Here is an 11,697-nt window from a genome sequence, read left to right on the forward strand (position 1 = left end):
TATTTCAAACACGATTAATAAATGATCGGATTTGGTTCTAGCAATTATTTATACAAACACGACACGATTACGACACGAACACGAAATTGCCATCCCTACATTTTGTGGTCTTCCTACAAAAAATTCTCCGCAGAAACCAGCCCACACCCAAGACATCCTTGATGATCCTAACTAAAACATCTGTTAAAAAAAATGGTATTTCAATCAAAACGCTAATAAATATTCATCACTCAAAGCAAAAAGGGAAGATAGTACAGAACACAAAATTGGGATCAACGACCCCCCCTCTCGAATCCGATGCGAGATCTTGCGGAGCCTCTGTCGGTGTCGTCCCTCATCATAGAGCCGGCGGTGGCCCTCATGGTGCCTCCGGTCCCGACCTTGTCCATCTTCTTCCCCTTCTTCACCTCCGTCAAGAACTGGTCGAGACCGAACGGGTCAGCCTCCTCCGCAGCGTCCTTCTCAAACTCGACGGGCCTCTCCCTCGGGGCGGCCCGCTCGGACGTGCCCGCAAACGCCCTGTCCGGCTTGAACCGCTCCGTCTTCATGATCTTCTCGAGCTGCTCGTCGGCTCCGCCGTACATCTCCGAGTCCACGTCCTTCTTGGGCCGGTAGAGTGTCGAAAGAGTGGGCTGGGCCGTGAAAAGCCCTTTGTCGTAGACGTTGTACTGGTCGTCGGCCGCGAAGCCCGACTCCATTCCCTTGTCCTGGTTGAACAGCCTCTGGTCATACATGACCTCGCCGCCGCCTCTTCCGGGCCCGGCCGAGGCCATCCCGAGAGCCACCTTCTCGCTGACATCACGGTCGCGATCCCTCGTGATCTTGCTCTTCTTCCCCATCGCCGCGTCTTTGGCCTCCAATCTCCTCTCTCTTTCCCTCTCTCTCCGCCGCTCCTCCCGGATCTTCTCTCTCCCCACCCGCTCCTCTCTCTCCTCTCTCGTCTCCGACTCGGGGCCGCGCCGGTGATGATCGCGATTGCCCTCTCGCTCTCGGTCGCGGTGGTGATCGTAGTCCTCACTAGCGGGCATCGCGGCCACCGGAGCTGCCACGCCGGTGCGCTCCGACCGGGCTTTCTGGGCGAGAGCACGGAGCTCCTGCTCCTTCCTCTCCTTCTCCTTCATCAGCATCTCCTTCTGGACCTTGGACCTCATCGACACCGCCTCCCTCGCCTTCTGCTCCGCCACGTACAGAGCCTCCGAGAGCTTCGCAAAGTTGTCGTTTATCTGGACGTCCTGTAACATTATTTTTTAACGAAAACCGGTTAATAAGTTGGGGGTAAAACAAATCCTGTGGTTAAGAGAAGTTGCTTCTGTACCTGGAGGCCACGACCATCGGCGGCAAGGCGTTTGTCGAGGGGGATGGTGTATCCCTTGGGATTCTTCCAGTTGGAGATGCACGGCGGGATCTTCCAGTCCTGCTGGTCCTTGACTGTCACGGGGCGCGGCGGCGAGTGCATCACCGGAGCCGGCGGTGACCCGGAAGCCCGCGGGACCCGCTTGTGCTTGAACTTCGGAGGCTCGAGCGGGTCCACCGGCATCTCCACCATCCTGATGATCCGCTCCCTTGCCCCCGAGTTGAACGCCGCCGACTGCTGCGAAGACTTGTACTTTATGAACTGCGAGTCCGAAGAGTGCTTCGGGACGTTCTTGGGCTGGGCCGCGCTGAGCCGCACGTTCACGATCTTCTCCAGCGCCGCTTTCGTCTCCTGCATCGTCTCGTCGATCTCCTTCTGGAGATCTTCGTCGTCGCCGTCCGATTCACCGTCGTCCTCGTTCTTGAGGATCTTGGGGATGATGTCCTTGTGCTGAGAGTAGACGATCTTCTTGGAATTCTCGTTCTGTTTGACGATGGCGTCGTAGGCGATGTTGCCACGGGCGTCGACAGTGACGGGAAGGATGTCCGATCTGGGCTTGGAGGATCGGTCACGGCCCATTCCGAGAGGGTATTGGGCTACGTGGATCTCGGGGAAAGCTCCCCCGTCGCCGAAATCCTCTACCTTTCGTGGGACAAACCCGGCTCGCTTCAGGTACGGAGGGACCGGGTTGGGCTTGATTACCAATGCCTGCTCGGCCTCGGCGGTGCTGAATCGCTGCTTGAACCATGGGTCATTCGAGTGGTCGTAATGCGTCGCCGCTGTCACTTTCACCGGCGGAAGAAACTCCTTCAAGTTCGTCGCCATTTTTAACTATGTTCAACTGCTAAACTGAACAAAGAAAAAAAAAAGCCAGAGAAAAAGACTTAGAACAGCGAAAATAGTATATGTGAGATAATAATTCATATACAGAGCTAGTTATAAACAGCCCAAATTATCGAAATAAAACTGGAAGCAATAAGTAAATAAAAATTTCACTAATTCGAATCTGACTCCACAAATTCCAACGAGTATGGCCGTGCCTAAGGGCATATCGGTCAAAGGTAGGGCATTTCCCATTTTTATAGGATCTTCTATACCATAAACAATGGTATCTCCAATTAGAGCCCCTCTGGGATGTAAAATATATCTTTTCTCATCACCCCCATAGTGTATGAGACAGATGTATGCATTTCGATTAGGGTCGTATTCTATAGGTACGATTTTACCATATATGTCTTTTTCATTCCGTCGAAAATTGATTTTACGGTATAGACGCTTATGACCTCCCCCTCTATGCCCTGCGGAAATGATTCCTCTGGCATTTTCGATGGATTCAAGTGTATATATAACGAAAAAATAAAAAAATAAAACATAGAATTTATTATATCTTCATGTACCACCAACTGAAATCCATGAGCAGAGAACGAATAAAATAATTAACTTTCATTGCTACAAAAAAAAGTACTCGGCTAACTAGATTATCAAATAAAGGTGCACAATACACAGTAATATTCATTCGATATGAATGGTATTGAATATTCTTGATTATGAACGGAATTTTTCAAACGGAAAACCCTAATACTTCATCTCTGAATTTCGAACAAGAAGAATGATTAAAGGCCGTCCTTGCCTTAAGTGAACTCCAGCGCGTCTTCTTTTTTTCCGAAATCCTCCTTCGTTTCTTATTCATCGGCCTCGGTATCGAATTCAAAATTAACGAAATCCTAAAACTCATAGATGAAACTCGAAGGAGCTCGAGGGATAAAAGCCCTGACTTCACTTTACCTCGAATTGAAGACGAACGCCACCGGTCAAGCTCAAATTTCCGGACGAAATCTTTTTCTTCGTCGGTCTTTGTACTCTTCGTTTCTTCTCGGACGAAATCTTCTTCTTCGTTTCTTCTCTCTATTTCCGTCTCGGGTCTTCTGCTTAAGCAATAGGTATTTAAAACATCGCACTTTAACCCATCTGTTTTCTGTTCTCTATTTTTCCACCGCATAACCCTTATTTTTTTTTGTGGGAAAGAACAGTTTCATTAAACCAGGTTCAAGGAATTAACATCCTGTTGAATACATTGTTCAAGCCACGCAGGGCAATAAACCCTTATTTGTTCCAAATAGTTATATTTTTTTCATTCAAAATCACATTTCTCTTTTTCGAATAAACGAAAAACTAGAAAATTAATTGACTTTTTTCACCTTTAATTTACCTCATATCTTATCATTCACAACCAATAAGTAATGAGAAATTTCATTTTCTAGACCCAAAAGTTATGGAAATATCTCAATTAGACCCGTTAGTTAAAAAATATCTAAAATTGGACTTTTGTACCAATTTTGGACGAAAATACCCTTAATTCAAAATAACTCATATTCTTCTCTCATTTTCAAATCATCTTCATCACAATTCTTGTCACTTTCGAATTGGTTGCGCTAGGATTAGAACTCTCGGTGGTCGATTTTGAGTATATGTTTAGCTTCGATTTTGAGGGTTTCGCATCGTTTTTGAAAAAAATTCCATAGTTTTTGAGGGTTTCGAAAACTCGTCAGAACGTGTCAGAATCCATCGGAACTCGTCGGAACGTGTCGGAATCCATCTTTGGAGGTGAATTTTTTTTTTTTTTTAAAAACTGGGAATTTCCGATGAAGATCATCGGAATCCATCGGATTCGGTCGGATCCGACCGAATCCGATGGATTCCGATGATCTTCATCGGAAATTCCCAGTTTTTAAAAAAAAAAAAAAAATCATTCACCTCTAAATTTCATTCAAATCAACCTTAAAAAAAAAAAATTAACCTCCAATTCGGTCGAATTTGGTGTGGTGGGCGTTGGAACTCGTCGGATTTGGTGTGGTTGGGCGTCGGAATGGGGCTCACGTCGGATTTGGTGTTCTTTGGTGTGGAGAGAAAATGAGAGTGAGAATGAAAGAGATGGAAAGAGATGGAGAGAGGGTTTCTTTTTGAATTAAGGGTATTTTCGTCCAAATTTGGTACAAAAGTCCAATTTTGGATATTTTTTAACTAGCGGGTCTAATTGAGATATTTCCATAACTTTTGAGTCTAGAAAATGAAATTTCTCTAAGTAATATTCCCTTAACCTATCTCTGATTTTACTATTTATATATAAAAATATATATATATATACTAAAATTAAAATATATATATATTAAAATTAAAATTTTGTGAAAGAAAATCATTGGTTTAAATTTTGCGGTATTTTGTGAAATTTACGGTATATATAATTACAATTTTAAAAACACTTACAAAAATTTGTAAAACACCGCAGAATTCGACACGACTTGAGGTAGAATATCAAAAGGGTCGGCTAAACAACTAGCCAAAACAACACCTCTACTTTAAAATTATAGCCCAACTATTAACATATTTAGGAAAATAGCCCATTTATCATAGCAACATTCTAATATTCCAATAATACCCTTAGGTTAATATTATTAACTATCATAGTAAATAATATTATCCATAACAAAAAAAATTAGTAAAATCTAATTAACAATAACAAAAACTACAGTAAATCTTATTTGTCGTAACAAGAATAACAGTAAATCTTATTTACCATAACAAGAACAATAGTAAATATTATTTACCGTAACAAGAAAACAACAAATCTTATTTACCGTAACAAGAACATACGTAAATCTTATTTACCGTAACAAGAACATACGTAAATCTTATTTACCGTAACAAGAACAATAGTAAATATTATTTACCGTAGTAAGAACAAAAGTAAATCTTATTTACTGTAACAAGAACAATAGTAAATCTTATTTACCATAACAAGAATAATAGTAAATCTTATTTACCGTAACAAAAACAACAATAAATCTTATTTACCGTAATAAGAACAATACTAAATCTTATTTACCACCTTATTTTCACTTAAACTTTACTCCACGTAACATCTGCAAATCACAGCCAAGATTAAACAAATTGTAAGCTTTGTGTTTAAAACCTTCACAAAAGTTTATTTATTATTTGTTTATTTATTATCCTAATACAATCGGAAATATATAGTATCTATATAAATACAGAAGATAAAAAATGGAACCAATCTGAAAGTTCAAAAGCAAGAAAACTTAATTCAAAACTCACAACCTTCAACAACATCTCAACGTTGATCAGTCTCCAGCATTTGTTACTTTAAAACAAATAAATAAAAGCTTTTGACGAAAAAACCCCGAACTTGATAAACAACCGTCGTAATAAAAATAAATTTCACCTCCAAATTATAGTATTTAATGAGAAGAAAAAGAAAACGATTTCGAACCTCCGACACTGTTGTAGTTGGAGCAACCTCCCCGGCGCGAGATAAGACGACGGCGGAGAGATTCGGCTCGGACGGTCGAAGCAGAGGAATACAGACGCATATCGTCGACGTTGCTCCACCGTTGAGCCCCAAAACGACACCGTTTTTGCCGCTGTTCTCTGCCATGGATGGAGCGACAGTTTTCCGCGAGCTCGGAGCGATTGCGAACACAAATCTAACACCAAGCACGGATCTCAAAGTAATCCTTCACCCCGTCGCTGTTGTAAATCCTTGCCACCAGAGCGGTTTTTCCGATCCCGCCGCCGCCAAACACCGCGATGCCCGACCGCCTCGTCTCTCCCACCAACAGAGCATTTGTCAAATCTTCGGCGGCCTCGTCTGTGCCGATGAGCCTCTCGTTCGGCGCAGTGTCGAACCGGCGGTGGTCGTCGGCCACGCTGGCGGCGGCGGACACGCGGTCCGGCGACTCGGCGGCGAGGATGACGATATTAAATCTCTGCTGTGTGGTTTGGGTTCGTGATAGAAGATAAAATAAGGGTAATTTTGGAATATAAAATAAAATTGCCTATTCTCTTAAATAACTGTATAGTTAGGCTAATATTTTAGTGTTCTCCTTAACAATAGGCTAGTTACTTAGAAATCATGTCCCCATAATCTCGAGAGAAGTGGAATATCGCGTGAGATACCTTTATCCCACGTGGTATTTCAAACCATGTTTTCAACATTTTTCATTAGTTAATGTGTATTTTTAAAAAAATTTATCATCATAAATGTTATGATACAAAAATTAAATAAAATTAATTTTAAATAGCTCTTAAATTTAAATTTAAATCCCGCAATTTTTTTTGTTAGTTTTTGAAATAGTAGCCTCGTTAAGAAAGCATCGGACCATTAAGATATGTTACACTAGTGTAAAAAACAAAGTTAACTTCACATGCATCTAGCTTGGGTGAGACTACTTCATGAATTCTTTATGCGTGACGACGTGAGTTCAATCCCCCTTAGAGATTTGTCTTTATTATTTAAAACATAATAAATTACTTTGTAATTTCATATTAAATGCTTCATGTAATCAGGAATGTTTATAAAACAATAGTCATATATATTATATAAAAAAAACAAAATTGGCTGGAAATTCTAAAAAATAAAAAAGAAGTAGCCACCTTGAGGCCAAAAAAAAAAAAAAATAAAATAAAATAAAAGTGTGAATCATTATGTTTCCTAGAGGTTCATTGATCGCTTGCCCGTAGATGACCAAGCAACAACATGAAAGTGTGAATCATTGGTCCAAGAGGGGTTGTCTCACTTCCCTCTCGAATGAGTTGAACCACTGCGTATTTTGCTATCTGTCACAGCTAGCTGTAACCCCTCCCATATCGCGATACTCGGCCACCAACGAGATATGAAGGCCATGTTCCAGCTGTTGGAGCACCCACCTCACTATTCCGTCGAATTTTTAAACCACTTCGCCTAGTCCAAAAATTCTCATACCATCTCGATTCGCCACATCAATGTTGAGCTTTGGCAGTCTCTAACCTACCGTCTTCTCCTATTTCGGGGACAAACTCACCCACGATCGCTTGGCAAAAAAGATTAGAATATATCAATCTATTGCCAATTGACTTCCAACGATCTTTGGTGCGTGCTTCTCCTTCCCTTTGCGGATCCCACAATTAATCAGAGTGATACACAACCAAACAATCGAACAGATAGCAATAAAAAATACAAGGCAATTGGTATCCATGTTCGATGAAAAACTACATACTCAGGGGGACTGATACGTTCGGGTAAAAGCAATCCACTATATCAATCAGTCAAAGGAAAACGAATATTAAGTTTGAGGACTTCCTCACAAACACCTTCGTCTTTGACTCTCTCCAGTGGATGAAGAATCCGAGCTCCCCTCATATATGAGACTCCCTCTCTATGCTTTACTCAATATTCTCCCGAATATTATTAAGCAAGGCAATGCAAACACACGCATTCACAAATTTAGATCAAGAAAGTGATCAAGGAACTGCGAGCACCAAGAGCTAGTTGTCGATGAAGATCTCTGATGCAGATGGACTAGCTCAAGGTATAAGGCAGCGTGAATTTACCTAATAAGAGTGAACGACCCGATTCGACTACAGAGAGCTTTATTAGGTCAATCCATAAATATCTCTCGAATCACATAGAATCGGAAACCAAATATCCGATAATATATACTCAATATATTCATAACTAAAAACTAAGAAGTTTTCAGTAATATTCGTGTGGGAGGATAAAATAGTACAAGTAACTCGAGTCTTGAACATCTTCTTACAGCTTCACTCGAACAACTTTAACAAAATTATTTTTCCAAACCAAACCATGCCACAGTGGATCCAACATTCTCTCACATGACATTTTTGGCGAAACAAACAGACACTACGCATAGTGCTTCAAGCAAATAAAATAACCATCATAGTATCATGCTCAAGCAAAAGAAAGTAAAGCAATGTTTAGACCTAGCTATTACAACCCAAAACAAAACTAAGCACTCAACCAAAATATTCCCCTTTTTTGCAACAAAAAGACATGCCAAGGAAATGATAAAGTCTAGGTTGATATAAAAAGGTGCTTAACATACTGAAAAGAAAAGAAATAAAGAAAAATTAAAGAAAATTATTTCTTCTTCTTCTTCAAATTCAGCCAGAACTTCTTCAACCGGGTACTTGAGATCACGAAGGAGAGCCATCAGCTTCATCCTTGCCACAGTAAACCTCTTGATGTCAGCAGTCTTCTCCTTGATCTCTGACTCAAGCTGCCTGGTCATCCTCTACTTCATGGAAGAAAAAAACAGAAGATGATGTACCTGGATGAAAGGGGGAAGGTTGAACATCTCTTTGAACAATTGGTGTGTCAAGTACTCCTTTAATGTCATTGGCATGCTTTCTGTGAAAAGCTTGGGATCAGCATTGAAGCGCAAGGGCTTTCCTATAAGAGCACCATCAGAAGCATTCAACCAAGGATGCTGACTGATCACTAACTCATAAATTAGAGAAGTAAACCCAATGGGATGGTTCACTTTCTCAGAAGCTCCATGAGCAGCAATATGATAAAAAAAAATGATCTTCCCAATATCCATTTTCCTGTTCTGCCCAATAGCATACAGAAATTGACCCATGGATTTGCTCACTGCTCTTTTATGAAGATTAGGAAACCAGTTCTTGATGGCAATGCCATAGAGCATAGAGAACTTGGTGGACATCTATGAATAAGTCTCTCAAGTCGATCTTCGACTTCTCGCCCTCATGAGATTTGCTCGCTGAGCTCCCCTTCAGCGTCCTTATACATCGGCTGCTCATTGAAGACAACGTTCCTGCTCCAAACAATCTTTCTCGCATCGGCATCCCATAAACGATAGCCGATTTCAGTGTCACCATAACGAATGAAATAACACTTTTTAGATTTCATATCGAGCTTACTCCGAACATAATCATCAATATGAACGTACGATAATCAACCAAACACTTTCAGATAAGAAGGGTTTACCTTCGTGCCACTCCTGGCTTTTTATGGAACTCTAAAACCCAACGAGACTAACAGTCCTCAGTTTATCAAGAAGACTTCCATGTTGATTGCATCTGCCTAAAATGTCTTGGGCAACCCGGAGTGAATCCGCATACTTCGAGCTTGGCCATTCAGCGTTCAGTTCATCCTTCACTTCTCCGTTATATTGGGGAGTCCCTGGGATCGTCGTCATCATCTTGATCCCGTTGTCAGCGCAGTACTTCTTGAATTTGGAATCGACGTACTCCCATCAGTTGTCTGACTTCAAGCATTTCACCTTCAAGCTCGTCTCCAACTCGACCATCGCCTTTCACTTCTAGAAGGTAGCGAACAAATTTTTTTTACTTCAAGAAATAAACTCATACCTTCCTCGTGGAGTCATCGATGAGCGTCACGTAGTAACAAGTGTTAGGAATTCTTGCCCACGAGAAGATACTAATGAAATTCTCGTTGAAATTATTAATAAAATAAAATTTGACATTTATTATCTATTTAAATTGAAAGCGTTATTTCTTATTTATTGAGATTTATTAAACATTCGTTATTCCATAGCCTCCGTATCTAACTGAGTCACATGTTGGGCACTTGAGTTCGGGCGGTGTGCCAAAATATGGTCGATGACTGATATACGCCTGGAAAACTATATCTAAAGTCATATATGTGGAACACATAGGTGAAGGCTGATCACTATGTGGGAGCATTCTACACTTGTGGTAAGTGTACGACTTGGACAGGTCTCGGTATAGATGTGTCGTTTAAGGACCTTTACGACACACTAACCGAGGCCACTATGATGGTCACAGTGAGACTTGATCTAAATCCTGAAGTGATCATGGACACTGGGTTATGTTACTGAGCTCTTTGACTCATTCGCTAAAAGGTTATTCATGCTAATCACAGCTTATGTCTTGGTAGTCGTCTCAGAGCATAATTCGAGTGGGAAATGATTTACAAATACGGAATCCAGCTTTCCTGAAAGAAGGTTAATGTTCTCTCACCTAAGGGTTGATTCCAGAACCAATAGATTGCGCGCACTTTCGAAGTAAGTAACGTTCGAAAGAATCTTTTGCTAGAGAAGCAACAATGCTTAGGGCTGATATGAATCAAGGGAAGTATAACGGAATAAATTGACTTCTCTCGATAGGGGTTGAACCTGGAGGATCTTGATCACGAACTGACTATATCAGTGGACACTCATCACGATGAGTAAATATAATTCTAGTACAAAGGTGAGTTCAGTCTTGGCTTACAAAGTGGAGTATTTGACCAAGATTAGACGAATCGATGAAAAAGGGAAATGACTATTTCGTCTTTTTCATCGTATTTGTTAAGCTTCTATTACTAGGTCCATAGTCCCCGATTCGGCTCTGATAAATGCGGATAAGAACTTTCGTATAATAATGTTTATCATTATTCATCTCACTTGCTGTAATTATGGTTGACAGCATTAATTCTGGAAAATGGGTATTCGCATAATTAAATAAATATTTATGGTAGAATTGTTTATTTATTGTTTGATCAAGTAAATAAACAATTATTAATTATTTTTTTTATTATTGGACCAAGTAAATAAATGATTAATTGGGTTTTAAGCAATTAGGCCTTGCACACATGGAAAAGTCGAATTAGGGTTTTGGCACTAGAGAGTTGCGCAAATCACCTTGGCCGTGTGCCATCAAGTTCGATAATTTCAAGTTGGTATTTACCAATATTTTCTCTTTAGTTGTTTAAATAAAGGAGAGAGAATAATATGAGATATTGTTCTATATTCTCTCCTTATTTAAAGGAAAGTATTTAGGAGAGAATATATGGAAATATATTTAAAAGGAAATAATATATTCTCTTTTATTATCTCACTAAATAAAATATTCTCTATTTAAAAAGAGAATAATATCCCATAGATCTTGATCTGATGGATGAGAGGAAAAGTATGATTCACTTGTTGAGATCCAATGGTTTAGATTTAATCCACTAGTGTGAACATATTAAAAGGAAATAAAACATTCTGGAAGGTTCCATGAATATCTCATTTTACTACTATAAATAGGGGTTCATGGGAAGGCAAAATTAAGCAATTAATTTGTGAAAAAAATTCATGCATTCTAGCCTCCCTTGGCCGTGCACTTCTGCCTCTCCCTCCCCTCGGAAATTCGTTTCCATTCTTAGTAAAATAAGAGCGAGATCTCGAAACACCTAGTTTCGTGATCTAGTGAGATAAAGACCGTGCCCACTCATCTTTCTTATTCGTCTCGGAGATTACGTTTCGGAAGACTAAGGTGTCATCCTCGAGTCCTTCATCAAGACGACGCAAAGAGTACGCGATTGGTTTAGGAGCGTTCTGTAGCTGAACCGAAAATCAATGTAAGTATTCGTTTACTCTTAAATCGGTTGCTTGACATATATGCTCTCGTATAAAATTAATTAACGTAAATCTAGTTCTTGTCGTATAATCAATGAATTAATTAGCTCATGATTAGCGTAATTAATTATTTTTCATCAATAATATGGTTATATGGGAGAATCA

At 40.3% G+C, this 11,697-nt stretch overlaps 1 protein-coding gene across 2 annotated transcripts; it reads right to left on the reverse strand.

Annotated features, from left to right (window-relative positions):
• Positions 1–3,442, reverse strand: LOC149401300 (SNW/SKI-interacting protein A-like). Of its 2 annotated transcripts, none has more exons than XM_089612378.1 (3): positions 3,140–3,442; positions 1,316–2,203; positions 1–1,232 (listed from the first exon to the last, which is right to left on the reverse strand). In XM_089612378.1, exons 2-3 carry the CDS (start codon positions 2,177–2,179, stop codon positions 273–275), a joined length of 1,824 nt encoding a protein of 607 aa, XP_089468504.1. In that variant the 5' UTR covers positions 2,180–2,203; positions 3,140–3,442; the 3' UTR covers positions 1–272. The 2 variants fall into 2 exon arrangements, with proteins under 2 accessions (XP_089468504.1, XP_089468505.1); XM_089612379.1 differs by having other exon boundaries at positions 2,985–3,442.
• Positions 3,443–11,697: the final 8,255 nt, after the last annotated feature.

Source organism: Urtica dioica, chromosome 4 (assembly GCF_054948205.1).
Source record: "Urtica dioica subsp. dioica isolate 48M chromosome 4, U.dioica_male_clone48M_v1_H2, whole genome shotgun sequence".
Classification (NCBI taxonomy): Eukaryota; Viridiplantae; Streptophyta; class Magnoliopsida; order Rosales; family Urticaceae; genus Urtica; species Urtica dioica.

Coding starts and splice junctions, on each gene's coding strand:
- LOC149401300 (XM_089612378.1), bottom strand. CDS start 2,179: ATGGCGACGAACTTGAAGGAGTTTCTTCCGCCGGTGAAAGTGACAGCG. Junction 1,233..1,315: donor CCGATGGTCGTGGCCTCCAG/GTACAGAAGCAA, acceptor ATAATGTTACAG/GACGTCCAGATAAACGACAA.